Genomic DNA, 25578 nt, shown 5'->3' with positions numbered 1-25578 from the left:
GACTAATTTTTCGGACTCCGAAAATTCGGACATGCTCGATTATTCGGTCTGCTTCGCGGCACTGCCACTTTCCCCATAGACCATAATGTATAACAACTGCCGAAAGTTCGGACACCTTGCAACCTCTCTGATTTTTCGGACACTCCTTGAGCCAACTCGATTGAGAGCACCATGCACCGACTCTGACCGCCGCGTGATTCGACTTGCTGAACGTCATTTTTGTACTGAATGGAGCCTCCTTGCTACCCCACAAAGTGGCGCTACTGCAAATCCACGCTCATCATCATCGTTTCTGCCTGGTTCATGGCTACAGCAGTTCCGGGCTCAGCTTAGTAAGCCATATGTCAAGACAATCCAGCAGCTGATTTGTTTCTTTGTGCACGACGCTGCGAGTAGGCCATGTTTTTCGTTTGTGCAACTGGTATCGGCGTGATGCTTTGCTTTGTGTGCTGTGTTGAGGTTGCGGTGATCCAACGCGGCATACGAAACATCGTGTCAAGTGTCTAATGGCTCCGACAGTGCCCGCACAGACAGCACTGGGGAATGCCGGTAAGCGGGTACCAGGAGGCCTAGGATTTGCCGGTTACCGATGTGCTCCCCACTGACGCCGAAAATGTTCTGCCGAGACCTGTGCAGTGGTTGCATTGCGATTCTGGACACCGCCTCATTTGAGTTTCACAGGTGCTGACACTGCTGTATTGACATGCACAGAACTTGACGACGGCGAGATAATTCATCAGGTTCCTCTGCTGCACCGCCGACCGATGACTCCGAGTCGGAAAGTGACGCACCATGTGCTACGCTGCTGTTGCATGCAGAGCATGTACAAGCAGTGACTGTGCTTTCAGCCGCCTATGGTGACCGTACGACCCTCTCCGAGATTCAGGCTTATATGATTGTGCATAAACGGAACAGCGCGCAACGGCGCATTCACAATTTTTTCAAGCCTACTGCCGAGCCTGAATAAATCCGTGGAAATAAAGGATTTCCTCTTTTTTTCTTAACCTGCTTTTTCGGACAGCTGTTTATTCGAACATTTCCGCAGTCCCTGTGAGGTCCGAATAAACAGTTGGCGACTGTACATACAAAACATTCTGCGCAGCAAAACAGTAAAAATAGGAAAGAAGTTAATACATACAGTTGCCGACTGATAATTCGAACACCGATAATATGGACGTGCTCGGTAATTCGGACAGCTTCCCAGCACAGTCACAGTCAGTGGCCCCATAGACTTAATGTGTAATGACGATTGATATTTCGGACAGCTGCCAGCTCAACATTCGGTTATTCGGACTCTGTCCGAATAATCTGTAGAGGCTGTAGCGTATGCCGACTCTGCCACCATTACCTGCTCTGGCAACCTCGACAAGACAAAGTATTGCCTAAGAGACACGAGACACATTAGATGATAATCCCTGAGGCTTTGGCTTGGTCGCAGCACTACGCCTTAGAAATGTAAATGCAAATGCCAATCTTGGAGGCTTTGGCTGAATCATAGGTTGCATTAACATTGCGATCATCACATCCTTTTCCGGCACTCCCATGCATGGCCCGCTATCACCGTTCTGTTCGAGTTTGCCTTGCAGACAGCTCATGCTGCGCTTGTTTGTTTAGTTTGCATTCTAGACAGCGCCCTGTTGACTCCAAGAAGTGTTTCTTGTGAACTTATTGGCAGGCCGTGTCAAATGGCACCAACAGTGCCCTCGCAATCCGAATGAGCCCGACTCCGCAACTGAAGAGCCTGAACTACGTCCTACTACAACGAGCTCGAATACGGACATCTTTGATAACCTGCTAGGCTGCGGTGTGCTGATTTCTGCCACCATTACATTTGAAGACTTTGCAGACATCGACAGCGTGGTGTTGTCGTGTGGCGAACTGAACGATGACGAAATAATTGAGCAAGTTCTCCCACCATCAAACAGTGACTTTGATGATCATGCGCCGTGTGCACCCGGAGCATTCACATGCGGAGCTGAAGCTGGCCTTTGCAGTCCTTACATCGGTGTACAGCAACAGCACAAAACTGGCAGAAATACGGGCGTACTTGGTTGCATGTAAGCGGAAGTGCGTGCAGCAATGAATCGACCACTTATTCCTTGCACAGGGGCCTTAAAACGTAAATAATTTTTTTTTTATTTTACATTCGTCTTTTCGGACATTCGATAGCTAGGACTTATTTACATTCCCCGTGGAGTCGGTCATTGACTGTAATAGTAATTCACTGCTTAAAGTTGGAATCCGCTGGCACTACAACGGGGTAATTGGAGATCACTGGGAGGCCTTCATCTTTCAATGGACATAAATATAGGCTGATAATGGTGAAAGTAATACATAATTTCAAAGTAAAAAAATACTAATTGAAAAAGCACTACCAACTTTAATTAAACAAGAATGACAACAATACATGGACACTATTCAAATACAGTTAAACTCTAAAGTAACAAACTTCAATATAACACAACTTCGGCTATAACAAAGTATTAGGTAACTTTTATAACTTCTTTTCCACAAACAATGTATTTATAACCTCACTATAACGAAGTGTGTTCATACATGATATATAACTGCATTTCAATTCCGCCACAAAGGAATACCAAGACAATAAATGGAACCTGCTGGGGCCACAGATAATCACGTGGTTGAATTACATGCAGCTGCTTGCAAATGCACCTCTCTCAAATCATAGCAAAAACCAAAGCAGAGCAGCATTGTATTCAGTACAGCGAAACCTTGTTACTACGAAAACCACATTAACAAACTTTTCAGAAATCCCCTGCTGGCTGCATTACAGTTACAATGTAAAAATATTTCATTACTAAGAACTTCAGAAAGCTGAAAATTTCAGAATAATGATCGTTATTCAGTTTTCATGTCATGCTAACAACATGTCAGTACTACGAACTAATACTCTGCTCATGGTTATATTGCGCTCAGTTTTACACAGACGATATTAAGTGAAGGACGGGACGTGGACGGACATAGTTGCACTACGTCCTTCCACGTCCCGTCCTTCACTTAATATCGTCTGTGTAAAACTGAGCGCAATATAACCATGAATGTTCACCAACTAGCACCCTTCATTGCTTTACTAAATTAATATTCCGCAATTTGGTGATTCTTAGCTTTCCGTGTATACTTTATGGCAACTGGAACAGTAGGTTAGCAGACGACAAGGTTCAGAAAGAGGACACTGCGGCTAAAGGGTTACAAGAACCCAAGATGGCACTGGAGGAAATAGATGCCGTGAGAGGTCTTTTTCTTTTTTCTTACTGATGAGGAGACGACGCATCAGGTTTCGCAAGCGCATGCTCAGCCCAGACAAGTGTTGACTAGCAACGGAGGCTTATTCCTTATTTTGGCCTTCTTTCCGCGCATGCCTTTTCTTTCTCTGGCACTTTTTTCTGCAGCTGTGTGGAGAAATGTAACCTCCGTGCCTGTAAGGATGCCACACAGTCGCACTCTCCGGACGATGTCGTTTACATGCACTTGCATTTTGGAATAGTTCAGGTGTGCGCCTTGAGCGAGACAGTTGCAGCGTCCACCACAAGGAATGCGAGAAACAAGCAAACAAAAAGAAACATTACGCTATACAGGGGGCCTGGAGCATCTTCTTTGTTGATGGTTCTCTCAGTGTCAGTATCTCTTTTGCACGTGCTGCTCTGTATACGGTGCTTTGGTGGTGCATGGCGGCAGAATCTATGGAAAATAGCAGCAGTGCGGACCAAGAGCCAACTGAGACATTTTCATGGATAGCTCATACGGTGACAACTGATGGGTTGATAGACGAAACAGTTAATTTTGGGGTTTTCACTAAAACGACCTTTCCGATTAATGAACAAATTGCCGTGGTCCCCTGAAGTTCATTATAACGAGATTTTACTGCATAAATTCCAAGACGAAAGTTTCTACTGTGCCCGCATACTGTATGCTTTAGGTGCAAGTGAAAGTGTGCGAGGGTGAGCCGAGAGGCATGGTGGTTTCATACACCTGTCTTCCCGCAAGAGCGAGGGCAAAGGGGGGGGGGGGGGGGAGTGGGGCAAGCTCGCAGTAATACAGTCAAGCATGCGCAAGAAGGGAGGGAGCGAATCGGGAGCAGGTTGGCGGGCCTTTTTTTCTAGTGCCACCGCAGCTGAGCATGCTGGTCAGCACGACTGAGTGCATATGCAGCCCTCACGCTTTGTTTTAGACGTAACCTGTCATGTGTGCAAAGAGTGGCCGTGGCACCATGTGCGTCATCTTCCAGTGCCTTAAGTACCGGAGGTTGCACATTCTTGAGTTTCGGAGATGCGTTGAAGCAAGAAGCTGCCGGTGCCCACCTGCCGGTGCCTTTCATAGTGTCGACCCACTGTGGGCGACACTACAGTTGCCGACCAATAAATAGGACATTGATAATCTGGACATGCTCGGTAATTCGGACAGCTCCGCGGCACCGCCAATGGCCCCATAGACTTAATGGGTAAAGACGACCAATATTTCAGACAGCTGCCAGTTCTACATTTGATTATCCGGACTCCATTCGTGGCTGTAGCATACACCAACACTGCCACCATTATCTCCTCTGGCAACCTCGATGAGACATCAAGTATGGCAATTCCTGCCGCCGTTGGATTGAAGACCTTGCAGACGTCAACAGCACGGTTTCGTTGTGTGGCAAACTGAATGATGACGAAATAATTGAGCAAGTTCTCCCACCATCAAACAGCGACTCTGATTCGCATGATGATGTGCCATGTGCTCCGGAGCCTTCCACGTGCGGATCTGACCCAAGCCTTTGCAGCCTTTGCAGTCTTTGCAACAGCAAAACTCAAAACTGGCAGAAATGCAGGTGGACTTGGTTTCATGTAAGGTGAAGTGTGTGCAGCAAAGCATCGACCACCTATTCTGTGCACAGGGCCCTTAAAACGTAAATAAAGTGATCTTTTTTGGACGCATTCAGTTTTTTGGACATTCGATAGTTCAGCCGTTCCCCATGGAGTCCGAATTATCGGTCGTCGACTGATCAGCTGCAGCGGCAGAGTGGAGGCACAAGCGTGGATGGCTTCGCTTCGTACCACTGATGTGAAGATATCGTCAGCATGGCATGAAGCTTTTCCAGAAGCTCCCATCCTATTGTTTGTTTTGTAGTGGTAATACAAAGATTTTCAGTATAGTTGCCGACTACATACCATGATGCTAAGTTCTCGACCCTCTCAATTTCATCCCAGTCATTGCTCCGATAGGTGGGTCCCATACAGTGCACTTATATTGTAACATCAGCCTAAGACAGCTTTTTAGAGAAGATCAAGGGCTTGTTGAGAGAATAGCTTGGTGTTTAGACATAAAACAAAAGGGTAAACCAAGTGTTGATGCTATAGAAGACAAGATCGACGTACATGGTTGTTCAAATGATTCAACGATTGAATATTGATTACAGATCCTTACCCTGTTGCTTTCAACTCTTTATTATTATTTATTTCATATCTTATATGGGTGGGCCATGTGGCACACTTTCAATTGCAATCAAATTTCTCAGTTGCAGTTGGCTCCTTTGTGGAAGCTATGGGAGGGAGCCTATCACAATTGAGAATTTTGATCCAGATCAATTGAAAATGACCATGCGACACCGGTATTAATCGTATCATGTTTCACATGCCATTACATAGACTCCCATTGAATCTCGTCAGCCCCCCCTGCAATGTAAGAGACGCTCATTCTATTCTTCATAGAGGTGTGCAAATATCAAAATTATTGAATATTAAATAATGATATGCACATGCATTTATTGGCAAGTTTGATTAGTATTTTAACATGCTGGAGCATTGGAATAACATTTTCACTGGTAAAGAATTAGACGAGTTGGCCTATTATACTAAAAGAGTGTGTATTTGGCTCATGTTAACTTGGAAAACTGAGTAATTCCTGCTCGTTGTTTGTTCTCCCCAACCTGTGGCTTATTATACATCAAATACCCATAAATTCAGGGATTTTATCCAGTGCCAGCCATCACTCAAAGCCTTTGCTGTCAGGCAACAAGCTCTGGCACGGACGCTGGATAAAAGAAAGGGTGCAACCAGCTGCGTCAGGCGGGCTGCAATGGGACTGAACGTGACAGTCATAGTTGCATTCTCGGCCGCTTGTTTGGGCCAAACGGCTCTAGTTGCGGGGGACAGGATGTGTCGGGTGACAGCGTTTCCCGACGCATTTTCTACGCCAATCCCAGACAAACAGTCCCGGCTGGTGGCACCTTGGCGAGGACAGCGTTTTCACCTGACAGGCCGAAACTTTCTTTTTAATCCAGCGGCCGTGGCTCAGGATTGGGGGTGGTACTGCAAAAGAGTGCACTCTCGTCCGAAAACCCATGCCTCTTGCTACTGAAAGGCTGGCATTGTTGCTGAGCTTAGCCGTACTGTGGCTGAGCGCTCTTTACAGGAGAGATTTCATCAGCAGCAGAAATTTATAGCCGAGGTCTGCACAAAATCAGACACATACTCTCAGATTAGATAGAACCAAACGCTAAGAACCGTGTTTTCCTCTGCACAGTCAGTAATATATTCAATTCGCTTAGAAGATTTGTATCCCAACCAAATATTCAAAAATTTCGTCGTACCTAGTTTTTGCATTGAATACAATATTACAAATATTCAATCATATTTGAAGTTCTCGAATATTCGCACACCCCTAATTTTTCAGAAGTCTGAGCAGCCATGCATCTGTGTTGGGTGACTCTGTTCCACTCCAGGGCCTCCAAATGCTGTTCAACGTCTTGTCACTACTGGCAGGCAAGATCCAAATCACGCATACAGGTGAGATGGGCCTCGCGAGCTTCGGCCTTCTTCTTGGCATGGCTGGCCTGTGCTTTGGTGAGATGAACTTCACGCGGTCAACACTCTCACTGGCCCATCGAGCATGCACAGTCTAAGCACACTTGCATTTACTTTCTTCAGCGTCAACAACTGTTTTCTGACACCGTGGCATGTTGCCATTACAAACCCCTCACACAATCTGAGTCACCATGCCACAGAAGGGCTGCATCAAGGTCGGCACGCCATGCCAATTCGGCACACTACTTCCATGTTTGTGCATGCTCAAGGACGACAGTACGCATCAGCACTCAGACGCACTTCTCCGAATCAGATCCCATTTGGCCTGTGATGTTTTTTGCATCCCCTTTAGATACAGGGTGGTGACAAATAGCCTAGACAAATAGGTCTATTCAGGGTTTACTACATGAATGGCCACCTAGGATTTTGCCTATATGATTTCGATCATTACTTTTGTCACTGAAACCTGTATATTTATATTTTATTTTTCCTACATTTGGAATGACTCTGGTTATACAGTCAAATTTCCATAACCGGAACTCGAAGAGGCCCAGAAATTTGTTCCAATTAAAAGAAGGACTTGTTCTTAAAGTATTTGTGCACTATAGCACGATGCACGAATGGTGCGAGTCATGCAGTCGCGGCACGCAAGCACACAGTGAGCAAAAACCAGGAAACTGCCCATGTCGGCCAACGCTCGCTTCCCAATAATGGCAGAAAACGAAACTTCAGGGAGTGGGCTAAGCTGGTGCCGGGGTGGCGGGGCTGGCTGTTCCGGTGTGGGGGCCGTCGAAGGTGAAGGAGTTACAAGGGACTTGAGAGGGAGGGCAAGGGAAGTGTAGTTGCGAGAAAGCATGGGACGGAAGTGTATTTGCTCTCCCGCCAGCTTGATGGATGGCGCTAATTACCTCTGCCCCTCCGTTGCCACCTAAGACTGCCGTCGAAGCAGTGGAGTTGCTGAAACCAGACTGGGCCTCCACCACTGCTTCCCTCTGCATGCTCGCATGCTTTTTCCTTTGTCTGCTGACAGATCAGTGCTGTGTTTGTATTCTTTGTCTTGCGTTCCTAACGAAAGTCATGTCTTATCAAGATGACGAATTCGCTGCCACTGATCATAATCATGTTAGTGTGCTCCCTTCTGTTGCAGCACCACCACGTTCAAAAGACAAGAATAATGAGGTACAAGGTGTCGCCTTCATGTCCTTGAATTCAGCGTCTGTCTTGTCGTACAGTATCGGACATGATGCGCTGTCTCCAACAACCTTGCCATTGGCACGTCTCGATTTAGATTGGTCATAGCAAAAAGCAAGCACAAATGAGACCAAACCAAGCGAACCAAAACAAGTGAGAGCGAGAGCCGACACGAGCAGACGATAGTGTGAAACAAGCAGTCCGGCTAAACCAGACGTGAGTACGAACTGAGCAGTCCAGCGGGTCCTCATGACACCAATTTCCCGTGCATACGTCCCTGTAGGGCCGCTCTGATTCTTCTCTGTCACCGCTCCGAAAAAGTTGCTCAGGACCAATCCCTCCCACGGCATGCATTTTGCTGCTAGAGTGGCTGGGACATTATGACGTCACGCAGAAGCGGCAACCTTGCCATTTGAGAGGATGAAATTTTCGTTACGTTTTTTTTTTTTTTTTCTTCGTGCACGGTGTTGAGGGGTCTCTCCTAAGCTTTTCCTCTATGGCAGGGTCAGAGCAATGGTGATTGGAGGTGCCACCGCGTGATTTCGCAGGCTGCTGAGAGCATTGTCGTAGTGTGGTATATTGAAATCAACTGTCACAAATACTTGCATGTTCGACTTATCGGGCATTTTCGCCCATGGGAATAGACATAACTTTGATGGGACCACTGCGTCAGTTTGAATATACCGGAAGTTCGAATTCAGCGTGTTCGAATTAACGAGATTCGGCTGTACCAATCTCTTCCCTGCCTTTTTTCCACCAATACTCTAATGTCTCTTACTCCTTTTAACTCTTTCATCTTTGAATCCCAATGCTTCAGGAAGGTGGACACTAACTACGGGTCTCACTGGATGATTATCTTGGCATTTCAGTACAATGTGCTGAGCTGTTTCCTGGCTTTGGTTGAAGTACATACATGCCTCTTCAGACTTGGTTTCAAACTGCATGCCTAAAATGTACAAAAAAAAATCTGCTACCAAGGCTGAAAGAAATATTTTGTCTTTAGTTTTTTGCGTGTGACTGTACCTGCATTAGCTTCTGGATTTCTCGGAAGCCTGCCTCATGATTTCAAGGTAGGTGGAAACAGTAATGTTCACACTTCCTATAAATGCTAACTTTAATAAAAAAGCTGGAGATGTTTGCCTGACTGGTGGCCTGCTAGCACAGGTCTAACAATTTCCCTACTAGCAAAAAGTTGAAACATTTCCAAACAATTTGAACATTCTCGAGACAAACCTGCTGAAGCTTGTTGAAACGGTGGATCTCATCAATGAATAGCACAGTCTTCTTCTTGAACATCTTCTGGTCATTTCTGGCTCTCTCCAAGACATCCTTGACGTCCTTCACACCAGCGGTAGTGGCAGACAGAGTTGCAAATCTCGCATCCGATGACTGCTTGCACTGGTTCGCAATTATATGAGCCAAGGTGGTCTGCAAGGCAAGACAATGCAGGTTACAAGTAATTTAAAGCATGGAAATCAACACATGACAAAGCGCAACAACCTATTTTTATGTTATTTATTTACAATACTGCTACTCTCATTTGAGAATGTGGCAGTTGGGCGATACAGTATACATGCATATCAGTACGCATCTAGGCAGAACAGTTAACTGGAAAAAATAAAATAAAAAGAAAACAATTGCCCAAGGATGGCAATATAAGAAGGAAGCTGAGTTTAGGAACAAAAATGCATGTTTTCACATGACAGTTAATTAACATGATACTAGCAGTGAAAAACATGTAAGCAACCAATTATACATGAAAATAGAAGCAAACTGAAGGATGACACTTAATGCGTCAAGAAATTTTAAAGTTGCGAGAAGAGTATATGTTAAAACATATACACTTTGAGAGCGAGAAGAAACAAATTGAAAAGGAAAAATGGGACGTCGAAAGTAACACAATGCAAAATTTGTGACGATTATTCATGCAATGATAAATGATTTTGTTTACACACTGCAGCTTCTACTTGTGAGGTGAATTCGGAAGATTCGATGGCGGTTATAGTCGGATCAAGTCAGTTGAATTCAGCTACTGTAAGGGAGAAGAATAAATACTTAAACGTGTTGTTGTTGCATGTGTATTCTGTTAAAGTGTACGCATGTTTGTTACGTGTTTTTCAAGTCTCAGAAAATGAAATATACCTGAACACATCTATCTTAGTCATTTTTTAGAAGCTGAAACAAGGACTTCAGGCGACTGTGTTTTGCTCTGGTAGATAGCGTTTGCAATCCAGACTGCGTTAGAAGATTAGTCGGTGAGTCAGCGCATTTATATTTGTTGTGAATGAACCTTATAGACCTTTCTTTGTACTGCCTCTAATTTTGATATGTTAGTCATTGTATGAGGAACCCAGACTGTGTTTGCTTATCCGAGAACTGGCCTAACAAATGTTGTGTAGGCCAGTAGCTTTGTTGATGTCATAGAGAGCGCAAGGTTTATTTTACGGAAGCATAATTTGCGTAATGCTCCTGCAGTGATATTCGAAATATGTTTATCCTACCTGAGGTGTGAGGTTAATGTAACTCCCAGGTATTTATGTTGTTCAACTTTAGTTAGTGGTATGCCGTTAATCTCATATGTAAAGTTAGATGGTCTCGTTTTCCTTGTTACGGTCATGGCCACAGACTATTTTACGTTAATTCACATGTGCCATTTAGAGCATCAAATAGCTAGAGTGTTGAGGGATGCATTAAGTGCAATGTGGTTGCCATAATTAGTGATTTTGCTATAAATAATGCAGTCATTAATGATAGAATTTATGTTGCTGTTGGTTGTATAGATTATTCTGGTTTGAACAGTGCCAAAAAAACAAGAACACAAAAGAATGCACAGCATTTTAACAGCTATTTTATTTTGAAATGAATACAAAGATCAGCTCTTTGGCTGAGAAGTGCCGTGATGTCACAATAATGCATGACACTCCGGTAATTCATAAAGCAAGATTATACCACTTCTGCACGTTATGTGTTGTTATAATGTCACTGTCATTTTCCAGCAAAGAGCTGATGTACTTATATGAAAATATGTAAAAATGACACAGCAGGATGACAGATTTCTCTCTTTTTTTTAAAGTTTGCATTTCATTAGTTTATTCATATATTATATACCGTATACACTCGAACCCTATTATAGCAACAGTGGTTTTGACAATATATATAGAATATCAATGAGCAGCTGTGCCAGAGTCATGGGCATCTGGAAAGGGGGGGCAGGGGGGGGGAAACAGCAGCCCTCCCCCTGGAATTTCTGAACTTTTTTTTTTGCACTAGCAAAAAGCTGCACAGCTTGATTAGCACACTCATGTCCTGCATATCCGTATGAAACATTTTTCAGGATTGCGAGTCAGCTTTGCATGTTACACTCTATGACTAATCTTGCCGGTCATGCCACGGTAGTGAAAGAAAGACTCTCTGTAGTGGCTTTTGAAGATAGTGAACAATTTTGAGAGAAAAGGTTGACATTTTCTTTCAAAGCGAAGCTTTCTCTGGCTTTTCCTTTGGCTTTTGCGCTGCTGTTTTTTTTTTTTTTTTGCAAGCCACGTCAGGGTGGTGTTTCAGAGCATATACATGGCAGGAGCGTGGAAGAGAGGATAGGCAGTGTAAGAAACTCATTTAGACCTTTCCATCGCGTGGCATGTGCATAATGCCCTCTGGAGCTCCCTGGATGTCGCTACATTATCCTATTGACAGCTGTAATTATCCGTGAGCCCCCTCAAAAGCATTGCAGAAACTGCAGCGATTACCTTTCTACTAATGTGCCAGACCTATAAAAGGTAGATAGAATGGTAGAGAGGAAGGGGGATAGGAGGCAGTTAATAGGTATAACGAATGCAGCAGCGAAACGAGTGAATAACAGCCTTGCCACTCTTCGCTTGCAGTTCCCATACAAGGAAAGGGGGAGAGGGAAAAGATGATGTGAGAAAGCAAGGAAACAGCAGTTGCGAGCAAACTGAAGTCATCGTATGGTACCCTTCTGCTATTTCTGAAAAATAAGCACCATGCAAATTTGCAAAGTGGACAACTGACACAGGGGGTGCAGATGCAAAGCCGCATTAAAGCATCGTAGGGTGTAGGAGACACTATGGAAGCAGACACACGTCAAATGAACACTTGTATGCCCACCGCGGTAGCTATGCAGCTATGGCACTGGTTGATGATGCGGGTTCAATCCCCACCGCAGCAGCCGAACTTCGACGGAAGCGAAATATGAAAATAGTTGATCACTTAGATTTAGGTGCACGTAAAAGAACACCAGGGTATCAAAATTAATCCAGAGTCCGCCACTACAGCCTGCCTCATAATGCAATTGTGGCTTTGGCACATGCAGCCCCATAATTAAAGTTTGAAACTCCTGCCACGATGCAACGTGCCATGTGGGGCAGTAATAATGCTCAACCCTCTCAGAGATTATGAACAATGGTGCACAACAATGCCTCAAGCAAACATGTCTCCCTGTGTGTTCTGTGCACTATGCAGACAAACAGCACTGGTGCACGTGAGGTAACATTTAACATCAACTCAACCTTCTCGAAGAAATTACACGTTCACCATCAAATTCACTGCTAATTATTGTCAATGAAAGCAAACAGCATAGAAAGCTTCACTTACATTGATTCCCGCAGTGCGTGAGATCCGTATATTTTTCTGAACTCAAATATATTCAAGCAACCTTATCGCGAGAACTTCAGTTTTCGCATAAACTTCTGGCTAAATCTAGGAAAAAATCTTGACCGCTAACTTAGTACGAAGAGTGTAACACCTTTCCTTAGCGTCACATCTCCTTGTAGACCCTCCTCGCCAAAATGCAGTCCACTCCACCACCCAAGCCCCCAAACCAAACTCATGATGTGTATTTAGCTTGTACCCAAGCGTGTATTTTAGCTTGTAAATAACTTTTCCCTGTAAATATAGCCTTTTTGTGTTTTCAATGTGTGCGTTTAATTGTCTTTCCAATCAATGTGCGTATATTTTCCAATACAGAATAGGGCAGTGCGATTCATTCCAGGTAATTGGGATCGGCAACTTAGTATGAGAGAAAGCACAAGTAAACTTAAATGGGAAGACTTGAAAGACTGTAGACGAAACCTCAGGTTGAAATTTTTACATAATATCTACCATTCTAAAACTGGAATCGATAAGGAGAAGTACATCCAAGAGCTGTCCTATATATCCCAAAGAAGGGACGACAGTCTCAAAGTAAATTAATTTTCCTTTAAAGGTGACGTCTTGTGCTATTCATTTTTTGTTAGATGTATAAGACAGTGGAATGTTCTTCCACCTATGATTGTATCCATTGTGTCGAATGATGATTTTTACCACGCCTTGTGTAATTAGTTTCTTTATTGGTCTCAAATATGATGCTTATTTTATGTATCCTCTGCTGCAATGCCTGCAAAGGCGAAGCAGGTATCAAATAAATAAATAAATAAATAAATCTGCTCCTCAAAAACTTGTACTGCGTTGAAGGTCAGAGAGGCCAGTAGTACCCATATTATGCAAGCCATTTCAATGGGATTAAGATAGCACCACATAGTTATTTTGGTCCCCAGTAACTGAAACTGGAAGCAAGTTTGGTACATGGTTATCTGTCTAAAAAGGATAGTTAATTAAATGAGCTTTTTTTTTTATTACTGTAAGAGTTTGATACACAACACTGCATGCCTTGCTTTGTGTTCTGTCTATGAGAATGAGTCAAGTGCTTCAGATGAATGGAAACAATATAAACAACCAGAAAGCTGCACTGTCATCTGGAACTGGTCAGGTGAGTCACGGGACACCTCACATGGGGAAAGGATGATCGACCAGATCAACACGTCAACACCACGCATTGAAGTCCGTGACGAAGTTCTGCAACTCGGAAGCCCCTTGATTCAGAGAACCCAATTTGTGCACCCTTTACATGCAGGTGCGAGCTGTCGGAAGCTTCATCCATCAACCCCGTAGATATGGCCGGTCTGCACATCCCTCTCATGTACACCCACCTGTCTTTTCGAACGACCACGCAAAGTAGAATCATAACACGGGTTTCTTGGAAAGTAAGCCCCTGCACGTGTGCGCATCTCCGGGTGTGTTTGCATGATTCGGTACTTTTAAGTGCCAAGCTGTCAACAGAGCTGAGAACAACCAGGACAGCGGATGATAGAGCGATGAGCGGCAAGCAGTGTGCGGTTACTCGGCAGTGCAGGTGTGCGAGCGAGATCGAGTGAGGCGTATGAAGTTGTGAGCGTGTATTTTAGCTTGTAAATAAATTTTCCCTGTAAATATAGCCTTTTTGTGTTTTCAATGTGTGCGTTTAATTGTCTTTCCAATCAATGTGCGTGTATTTTCCAACGCTATCAACCACGAGGAACTCCCCAACCAGCTTTGCCTTGTGCAGTCCCAAATCATGGAGATCCAACACTTTTTCAAGCGGGTGTCTGACAGAGTGTTATCCAGCTGCCCAGCCGAATCTTCTAGTATGCCATGTGACAACATTGCAGCATTTGACCAGAGTGACGCAAACTTTCATCAACGGACAGTAACTCAAGTTGTGGACTCCATGAAAGAGACTCCTCCAACAGTGAGCTCCCTTGACGTAGTGAGCCATTATGATTCCCTTTCTCCTTGCTTGGGATTAAATTGCGGTGACAATAGCAAGAAAGCAAATAACTTGTCTGAAGAATACGACTGTGGAAAGTTTCTAGGCAAAGCTAAACACACAGGCATCCCATACTGCTTGAAGTTACACCTTCTTACAAATCCATGGTTGCTAAATGTTACATACGATTTTAGTAAAGATGCAGCACGTGACAAGAGATCTTTTTGCTACCAATGGCTGGCAATATGCCCTTAGGCATGTGCACTGTGCGACAGCAAAAGGCAGCCTTTGTCATTTCTGCGTCACTTTTCCTATGAATGTTCACCGAGATACTCAAGGTAGTATTATTGCGCACGCTTGTATATACAAAAAAAAATAAAATGCATGAGGCGTGAAGGGATCATGCAAAATCCCAATGGCATCAGGAGGCAGTGGCAGCCTCACAGAACTTTATGGATGTGGTGACAGGAGGCAGCTTCCCCTTGTACAGCAGCTGAACAGAGCACTGCACGAACAAGTTGCTTCCCGCGAGAAACTACTTTCGATACTTTCCACCATTATCTTTCATGCAATGCATGCCTTGCCAATTTGCGGGAAGCAGTCTGACAGTGGAATCTCCAATGATCACCATGACTTCAGGGTAGAAGCTGTAGATACTTGACTTCAGGAACATTTCACTTCTTCTGCTGGCAATGCGAAATGCACTTCTGTCCGAGTCCAGAACGAGATCATGACAATCTGTGGCGACATCCTGAGAGAGCAAATAGTAGCTGAAGCTAACACAGTGTTTGCTTTTTCCGTTCTAGCAACGAAACTGCAGATATTACAGGAACAGAGCAAATGTCTATAGGCATTCGCTTCATTGACAAGGTGGGAACCAATGTTTGCGTTTGAGAACAGTTTATGGGATTTGTTGAGCTGCGGCAGCTGAACTTCGCTTACATCGCCGGGTTCATTCTTTCGAAGTTCGTTGGACAGAGGTATGACGGATGCTCTACAATGGCTAAAAAGAAGCTGGAGTGAAATGAATAATACAGAAATAGCTTCCAAAGGAACTATTTTTCCACTGTGCAAATCACAAACTGAATATCGTGATCAACAACTTGAACAAGGTCTCTGAAATTCAAAACGCAATAGGGATCATCAAACAAACCATAAACTTCTGTGAGAGCATGCTCTGGAAGAAATTGGCGCCCAACATTCCGATGCTGTCTGAGACAAGATGGTCTGCCACTGGATTAACACTCAAGAGAGCAGTTCTCTGAGATCAGGAAAAGAGCAAGTGGGGCAGCCTATCGCTTAAACGTGTTGATATCTGTACCAAGACAAGTCTCTCGTAAGGCCCACCATAAAATCTACGAGATTCAGTGGCCAGAGGAATACTATCGCATGGCAATATGTGTGCCCTACTTGGACTCTTTCCCTGCTTCTTTGGTTCGCCACTTTTCCAGAAGCAATGTAAAGAGCTTCATACTTCAGCTGCATCCAGAAAAAACGAAGTATTTGAGCCATGTTGAGTTTGCTGTCCTTGCTGAAGAACTTTAAGGCTTTACTGCATCAAAAGTGTCAAGGAAGACGGCATCACTTGGTACGAGATGTGGTGCAACAAAACTGGGGACTCTTATGAAATAACTTGCTCTTAACGTCTGCTCCAGCCCAAGACATTCTTCCCCACTGTCGCAGAAACCACTGAGGTAGCTCTGGCTTTGCCAGTTACCACCTGCCCTGTCGAACGCTCCTTCAGTGCAATGGGGAGAGGGAAAACCTGCCTACACTCAACAATGACAGATGACAGGCTGGACAGCCTCTGTGCGATGAACGTGCACCGAGAGCACGTAATGAAACAACGAGAATGCCTTTATCCCTCGTGTCATCCCACAATTTGCTCAGAAAAACCCAAGGCACCTGCAGCTGCTATTCAAGGAAGACTGACTGCAGTTATACATGCTGGTGAACATTTTGTGCTGTGTGCTGGTGATCAGTTTGCATCAGTCAAGAACCGCACGGAGTGAGACTGATCACTCTTTTCTCGAAGTGGTAGTAACTTTAAGCATTTTGCTTAAGTTTGATTCATTGATCATTAATAAAATTCAATGTACCTTCTCCAAGCATGGCAATAATTTGCCATTTCTATTTATTTTTTTCATGTGTGCAGTTTAGGCTGCAAATAGTGCCTTTTTGATGCTAACCTGCCTCCTTCCCCCCCTGCAAAAAGTTCTGCAGATGCCCTTGGGCACAGTGAACATTTTTTTGTTCTATAGTAAAATGAAAAGCTTACTACAACGTTAACATGCCACATTATTGGTGATAACAATTAAACCTGGCTGCTGGATGCCAAACAAAATATATGCATGAAGTAATCATATTGTACATGTCAACATGTTAATTTTTATGTCTCTTCGTCATTTTTGACACTCCTCATGTAAAAGGCATTTTTGCCAGACTCTGAGATCAGGAAAAGAGCAAGTGGGGGCAACCTACCATTTGCTCGGGTTGTCCCTCAAGGCGCTTAGAGGGGCACTATAATACACAGTGACTTGCATTATCATCTTCAAAGGTATATACATGTAAAAAAAAAGGGAAAAAATACTTATTGAGACCCTGCTCATTGTAAGCTTGACGTTTCTTGTATTCCAGAAGTGTAATTTACCAACCCAGCTTTAATTAATCTTTGCTGTCATTTTAAGACAGGCAGATGCAAAGCTTTTGTGACTACCGTTTCTGAACCTGTTCATGTGGCAAATATTGTGAAAGACAGGAATGCCTTGCTCAGTCTTCTATAGTGGGGCTGTTAGAACTTTGCTGGGTTTCTCTCTGCGTCCACAGCTTTGTCAAGCTGGGGGAGAAAGAGCTGAGAGAGAGTGAAAGCAGAGTAATAAATATCATCGTGCAGCATAGCGGTGCGGTGAGGGTGGGTGCAGCCTAGCAGGGGAGAAGGAGCGGCGCGCACGCGAGCAAGGAATGCGGCCCAGATGCGTGCCCTCTCCTGTGGCGGGCGAGGCAAGGGGCTCAGGCGAGGGAGGAGGGGCATTCTTCTCCGGCGGCTGCTAGGGTGCCTCGATGCCCTCCTCACCCGCCGCTTCGTACAGAGTGGAGACAACTGCAGCATCTGCTATGGTGTTGGCCCCGCGAATGGCGGAAAATGCAGTAGATGCCTTTGGCAGATGTCATAGGGGCGAGTTGCCGGCGCTCGTGTCTTGTGTACGGTTTGGCACTACTTTACTGGCCTTCCCTCAACTCCACTTGTCTTGGTGTTTGCGACAGCAGAGCCACACATAATTTTTGGTTCCCTCTCAGTTATGGAGCAAAATGACAGCAGTTGCATTGCTTCAGCCATTCATGCTCAATGTGAAGAATTCTAATTTTCCAGAAACAAGGTCTTCAGGCACTACATTCAAACAGGCTCTGGTCCAATGAAGATAACGTCTTAACTTAATTGAATGCTTGCACACCTTTGTTTCAAATAAGCTTTTATAATGCACATCAGTGAGGATCATTCGAAAAAGTGGCAGACTTTCTTTCATAAACACAATGCTCTTCAACGGAGTTTGTGCTCTGCAACTCACAAGCAGCTTGGAGAAGTTACATTAGAGATAACATCTCAAAGGTAGAGTTTTCTATCTGATGAAAGTCTACCCTGCTACAAGTAGCCATGATCATCTGGACCCCAAGTCCCAAATCTCGCTGGGAATCTGAAGGTTCACACCTCGACTTGAGTTCGCATCCACCAAGCCTCTCAGCGAGACGATCATGAATGGGAGACTAGAACCCATACCCAAACAGTTTTACACTATCCTCCAACACTTCAAAGTTCAAAGACACACCGGCCATGCTTTACCATGCCGCATGGGCATGCCAGTTAACAAAATCAGTACCATATAGCTCGCATCTAAACGAACAACACTGGGAAGCTTTGCTGTCCAGCGTCAACTTGACCAGCTTGATCTTGACTAGCTTGATCTGGTCAAGAGAGTGCGCCTGGCACTCTCTTGGGAGGTCCTGGACTCGGGGCTCCATCCACGATGAACGCTTTCCGGCAGGAAGCGTTTCGGTGCCATTTTGTACCATTGAAGTTTCTCTTCAACGGTGTTGGAGCAAGACTCAGCTGGTTTGATAGGACAGATATGTGGCTACCTAGCAGTGACGATGCAAGACCTGGGAAACTTCTGGTGGGAAAAGGGGGAGTGGGAGAGGGTGTTTTTAAGTGAAATAGGACTGGCTATTAAACTTTCAAAAGGGTGTGATGAAAAACTCTGGAACACAGATATAAAATACAGTTTTACGCGGCTCATCCAAGAGTAAGACCTTAATGCCGAGTGGTTAGCCAGGAAGTATACATGGAGCAGATAGCATAGCTTTGCAGTATTGAATGGGGCTGGCAAGCTGTGCACCTGAAATCAAATTTAGAGGTAGAACGGGATTTTTTACTACCAGCCTACAGCTTATTTTGACAGAAACAATTGTTCTACCTGTTACTACGGAAGAGCCCATACCAGCTTTACCTATAGAAAGAATTCAAAGAACAAGCAGCTGTAGAACAGTGTGAATCGCTCTTCTTGCACAGATGAGTCGTACAGCAGCTGATTGAGCATGGTAGATGGAGCCAGACAGACAGTAGATGTTACCACTTTGCCACTTTGTGCCACTTTGGGTGATGACAGATTACAGTGCTAGGCCATCTCGTCGATGCTTCTGGCGTACAATCCAACCCGGAGAAGGTTCGAGCAGTAACAGCTTTTCCTGTACCTCAGTCTGTCAAAGACGTCCGGAGTTTTGTGGGGTTCTCTTCTTAATTCCGATGGTTCGTGAAAGATTTCGCAGCAATCGCTCGACCACTCACTGAACGTGGGGTTCCCCTCAGGCTGTCGCATTTTCACGCCTTATCACATTTCTCACCAATGCACCGGTCTTGGCCCACTTTAAACCGTCCGCACCTACAGAGGTCCGAATCAATGACAGTGGTTATGGGATCAGCGTCGTCTTATCGCAACGCCAACACGAACAGGACCGCATTATAGCCTACGCTAGCTGGCTCCTGATAACTGCAGAGCGCAACTATTCGACTATTGAGTGCAAATGTCTTGCTCTCATCTGGGCTGTTTCAAAGTTCCGCCCATATCTATATGGCAAGCCCTTCTCAGTAATCACAGACTATCATGCGCTCTGTTGGCTTTCATCGCTCAAGGAACCTACTGACCGGCTCGGTCATTGGGCCCTCCTACTACAAGAATATCCCTACACAGCGACTTACAAGTCGGGACACCAACACCAGAATGCAGATTGCCTCTCTCGCTACCCAGTCGAAGACACGACCTCTATGTCTGATGCTGACACCGATGCCTGTGTTTCCATTTTTCCACTGCTCCATGTCGCTAACGAGCAGCGCCGTGACCCATCCTTGTGTATCATCATTGACCGCCTGGAATCGTCACTTGCTGAGAGTTCCCTTCGCTTATTCACACTTCAAGATGGTGTACTCTACCGCCACAACGTTCACCCCGATGGCCCTGCATTACTCTTGTGATCCCTAAACACCTTTGCTTGGCTGTTCTCCACAAACTTCACGACCTCCCCACTGCTGGTCACCTGGGTGTGTCACATACCTACGACCGGATCCGCCGAAGCTTCTTTTGGCCAGGGCTTGCTCGCTCTGTTCGAAGATACATAGCTGTGTGTGAGAAATACCAGCAGACGCAAGACACCATCGACGCTACCTGCTGGGTACCTTCAACCACTCGACATTCCCGCAGAACCATTTTTTGGGGTTGGTTTTGGACTTACTTGGCCCTTTTCCTCTTTCTACCTCTGGGAAAAGGTGGACTGCTGTGGCCATGGATTACGCCACACGCTATGCCATCACCTGAGCACTTCCTACAAGCGGCGCCACAGATGTCGCTGATGTTCTTCTACGCAACGTGATTTTATTACGCGGAGATCCGCAACAACTTCTCACTGACCGTGGCCAAACATCCCTATCAAAAGTTATCGAGGACATCCTGCAGTCCTGTTCGACGAGGCACAAGCTATCTCCATCATAATATCTGCAAACAAATGGCCTCACGGAGCATCTGAATCGCACTTTCACAGACATGCTCGCGAAATATGTCTCTTCAGACCACACTGACTGGGACCTCGCTCTACTGTTTGTCACATTTGCTTATAATTCTTTGTGTCACAACATAGCCGGTTATTCCCCACTTTTCCTTCTGTTCGGCCGAGAACCAGCACTGCCCCTCGACACAACTCTCCCTGTTCATGCGGCACCGACCAGTGAATATGCACTTGACGCCATTGCCCGCTGTGCCGATGCACGGGAAATAGCCCGTGACCGCCTTCTGAAATCCCAAAAGAGCCAAAAGTGTTTTACTACCGGTGACACCAAGGTGTGCACTTCCCGCCTGGTTCTTTGAAGCTTCTATAGTTTCCGTCGCATCAGATCAACCTGTTAGAAAAACTGCTGTCTCGTTACATAGGCCCATACTGAGTGCTTCGTGCCATAACTTCCGTCACCTACGAGATCGCCCCTGACGTCCCATCTGCTTCCCAGTCCAGCGATATCATGCACGTTACACGATTGAAGCAGTGTCACCCTCCCAGTGATGACATTTAGACTCTCCGGGACGTCGGTTCTGCCGCCGGGAGATTATGCTACACGCGTGTGGTATTTTATTGCCTGAACGAGGCGCGTGCATGCCATCACTCGAGAAAAGAGGAAGAAGAACGAACTAATCTCGCGCTGTGAATATAATCGGTCAGCTCTGCCACCGCTGTTGTAAATATAACCTGTAAATAGTTGCTCGTTTTACTGACTCGTCCTTCACGTAACAATATGAAAACATTTTTAAAAAAGAATGACTTAATCCAATATGAATACTAAGGAGTAGTTAGTGTTTATGTTACTCAAAGAAAGAATAGAAGGGAGGGGTTAGTAAAATTCACAGCAAATAAAATGTCTTCCAAGATAATGCAAATCGAGTCGGACATTCTCAAGTACGAATAAAAAGGATATACATCAGAAGCAAATATTTTCGAATATGAACTATTTCTATCAACTGATGGCAAGCTCAGTGGTATGAGGCCCGAACTTTGTCACATTTGGGATTCTTTCTCAACAGCTTGTAGGTCAACCTCAACTGTTCTGACTTACTCTCAGCCCATGCACGACACCTCAGTGTTGTGTTTCCCTGTTTTAAAGAGTTTATATTGGTTTGGATGAGGGACACCTGCATCTCGGCATCAGCCAACATTTTGGTTTTTGAGCTCAAGCTCCTTCAAAACGGCAGCAGCACTCTCCCTTTCCCGTTCATTCCTCAATGCATAGGTCCTTTCTGTTCTTGTCTTCCTTCCGCCACTCGTTCGCCCCATGAACCATTTGAAGCATCTTGTTGGTCAGTTGCACAGTTCATGTCCAATTTTTCGAACTCCCTAGGGGCTGTGAAGACATCCAGAAAATCGTCCAGTTGGAAAAAAATAAATGCCTGTCATTTACTGCCCTTAAGGGCTCAAACCGCTACAGGCACATTCGAAAACGCTCTGAAGGCCTGTCGGTACATGTATTAGGCATATCAGTGCTCGAACTGTGATAGGAAATACCGCGTGCATGCGTGTATAATTAAGGAATACATATTGTGTCCCGTGGCAATAGCCCCTTTCCACGCTTGTTATGCTTCACTGCAATACTTTCGCATATGCTTCACCAAGTAAAATTTCTGTACAGAGGCGAAGCTGACTTTCAGGAACCGGCATTATGCAACGTACCACTCTTTCTAAGCTTCTAAGCCAATCACGAGGACCACAACGGCGGAGTCCATGCCATTGCTGACAGCAGCGAAATCTTTCAGTAAGAAACATCTTATTGAGCACGTGTAAGTTGGGGAAGGAGTTTGTAGTCTGCGCCAGCTGGTCGCTTCCTCCTTTGAGAGGTCTTTGTGTGGTGGCGGATATCTAATTCTAGTTCCTCTATGTAAGTTCAGGGTCTCTGCGTATCCCCCCTCGCAAGCCTGTAGGTGGGTCTCCGGGGCATTCGACCACCCAGCTCGGAACGCTTCACCTCAAGCTAGGCTGTCTGCCCTTTCGTTCCCCACTATGCCTACGTGACCCGGGATCCAGATTAGTTTCTGTCGGGGCTTTTCCTTCTCGGCGGAGGTGGCTCCGCTGAGTATTCTGAGGGCAGTTTTGCTGATTCTGCCTCTCGTGTAGTTTCTGCACACCTCTTTTGAGTCCGTCAGTATGTTGAGAGATCGGCCTGTTCTATAACCTTCCGCTGCCGCCAGCGCTACAGCAATCTCCTCAGCCTCCGCTGTGCCAGCAACCTTTGCTGTGGCATACGTGATCGGGTTTCCTTCCCTATTAACCACTACCGTCGCAGCCACGCGTTCTTTTCCGTGTGGATATACGGCGGCGTCCGTGTATACTGTATTGTCTAGCTGGGCTAGCGTTCTCTCAACATATTCGGCCCTAGCTTTTCGCCTGTTTTCGTGTAAGTTGGGATCCATATTTTTTGGCAGTGATCCCACATTAATGGTTTTTCTGAGGTAGTCCGGTACGTCCGCGTATCTGTCTGCCAGTCCGCTCGTATCCCGACCCAACCTTCTCAGGAGCGCTCGTCCCGTAGGGTTGCCTGTGAGTCTCGCGGTTTGCGTACCCAGCAGAGCCTCGGCGAGCTCGCTGAAGGTGTTGCTGATGCCCAGCTAGAGCAACTACTCGTTCGACGTGTTTCTCGGTAGACACAGAGCCGTCTTGTACGCCTTCCTGAGGATGGTGTCTGCTTGCTCTCTTTCTGCCTTGGTCGTCACGTGGTACGGCAGGGAGTACGTGACTCGGCTGACAATTAGGCTGTTGACTAGCTTCAGAGTGTCTTCTTCTTTCATTCCGTATCTCTTTTGGGACACCCTATTGATCATGCGGCCCACCTGTTCCGCCGCCTTGCTCAGCAGGCTAATGGTGTGGCTGCACTTCTGGCTGCCTTGTAGCCACATGCCCAGGATCCTAATCATGTTCTTCACCGGGATGTTGTGTCCCTGTATTGTATCCCTCGACACAATACAGGGCCACCTGCCCTTGGTGCGGTGCCAAACCTACACTCTACCACATCACCTGGGAGTGCGAACGCAACAAAGCATTCCACAAACACGAACACCCGAGTGCGGAGCAATGGGAGAGTCGGCTTACCAGCAGCGAGCTCACGGCCCAAAGGGCCCTAGTGCAGCACGCGAGTGATGCAGCACGACTCAGTGGAACCTTGGAATAGGGGCCCACCCTTGCTGAAGAGAAGTCTCCAGTCGCCAGCGCCAAGAAGATGAAGACGACGGAGACCTCGTAACCGCGAAACTCTCGAAAGACTCAAAAGTTTTCCCTCCCTCCCTCCCTCAGTAAGAAACATGGCACCCAATGGCAAGAAGCTTCATAGCGAACGTCGAAGTAGCTAGGCCTAGCATTGCCGCAGTGGTGGCTACGGCTGCTAGCGGATCTGCGTGCGACCACCAGTTCGAGGCGACGAGGTAATAAAAATGGCAGCGGTGGTGGCTTTGATTATTGCCGTTTCACATCTGCGGTCACGGCAAAACATCCGGAAAATCGAATGACAGAGTTCTTGCGTTCGAAATTTCAAACATTCTGATACATTGACTCTATGGGGTACGTGGTGGTGCTGCAAAGCCGTCCAAATTATTGGGACTCCGGAAAGTCAGTCGTTGACAGTACACTCGCAACTCCTCCAGCCGACAACAGGACGTCAAAGACGATTCATTACGATTCCTGTCTGTTACTCGAGCCAGCATTACTGCGACTTTCGATTCTTCAATAATATTGACATGTGTACTTATCTTTATCGGGCGACCACGTTTCGCCGCTTAACAATATTGCACAGCGCGGGACGCGCCTGCATGTATCCAAAGTTTCTGGAAAGTTATCGATGCTTCTATCCGGCTGTCTGTTGTCGCCGAACCTTGTGTTATCTGATTTCATCGCGTGACGCGAATGGTGTAGAACTTTGTGGAAGGCACGCGGGCCCGAACGATTAGTCTGGATGATCTAGGTGGTGTTGGTCAAGCCGACGCGCTTGACCAACACCACCTAGATAGCACAAGGCCTTTTCACTCCGATCCATGACGTCATGTTACCTGGCCCGACTGCCCTAGAATCTAATGGAGACGCTGCGGACCAGGCAACAGTGATTTCGACGTCACCGCTTTCATCACGCCAGCCTTGTATATGGAAATTTGGGGCCAGGTAGCGTGACGTCATGGATCGGAGTAAACAGGCCTTGTGCTATCTAGGTGGTGTTGGCTTGACCCGCTGATCAGATTTTCTACGATCGCCAACCGTGTTCGCCGCTATCGTTGTGCTATAAGTGTAGCTTCTTTTTGTGGGCACAGGCTCGCCCAATAAAAGTTAGTTTTGTCTTTCACAGTATTTGCTACTGTGTTCCTCAACGTCACCACCACGTGACAATATTACAGCTAATTTTCCCTGGTAGAGGCACAAATTCCGTGAGTTTTCCCTGAGTATTTTCAGACTACTCAAAATCCCTGAGAATTCCCGGTTTTCCTGGTTGGTAGACACCCCTCAACAGAATCGGCACTCCAGTTCATGATAAACTATGGCCATTCTTGAGAAATGTGGCAACTTTTGCAGTTGAGGGGCGCCACTGTACTCAACTCGGTGGAGTGGAAGCAAAGTTTGGAGTTGAGAATTGTTTGAGAATACGGGGGTATAACATTATTTTAATGTTCACATTTGCCAAACAATTATTCAGGTGAGAATCACACTTTCACACTTTTCTGGAACTGATTTAGAACTGGAAATACAGGTAACAGATATGGATGACAGCTTTAACCAAAGGCGTGGCATTCCCATTTTCCTGGGGGAAGCGACCCAGGCAGTGCTGCCCTGTTAGTGTGGAAGCCAACATAACTGCGCCATTGAGGAATGCACAAAAAATAAATCACTCATTCTAATGCTCAAAAATTGGAAATTTATTTACGCATGGTTCATTTCTTTGTACAA

General features: G+C 45.7%; 1 protein-coding gene across 3 annotated transcripts in view; it reads right to left on the bottom strand.

Annotated features, from left to right (window-relative positions):
• Positions 1 to 25578, bottom strand: part of LOC135913015 (ATPase WRNIP1-like) — an 89893-nt gene that overhangs the window by 51945 nt on the left and 12370 nt on the right. For all 3 annotated transcript variants that reach the window (XM_065445667.1, XM_065445656.1, XM_065445660.1), the window contains exon 3: positions 9228 to 9422. In XM_065445667.1, coding sequence (XP_065301739.1) covers positions 9228 to 9422 — 195 coding nt within the window. The remainder of the gene's footprint in view (positions 1 to 9227; positions 9423 to 25578) is intronic.

Source organism: Dermacentor albipictus, chromosome 1 (genome assembly GCF_038994185.2).
Source record: "Dermacentor albipictus isolate Rhodes 1998 colony chromosome 1, USDA_Dalb.pri_finalv2, whole genome shotgun sequence".
NCBI classification, from domain to species: Eukaryota; Metazoa; Arthropoda; class Arachnida; order Ixodida; family Ixodidae; genus Dermacentor; species Dermacentor albipictus.
This window is presented reverse-complemented; position numbering and strand designations above follow the sequence as displayed.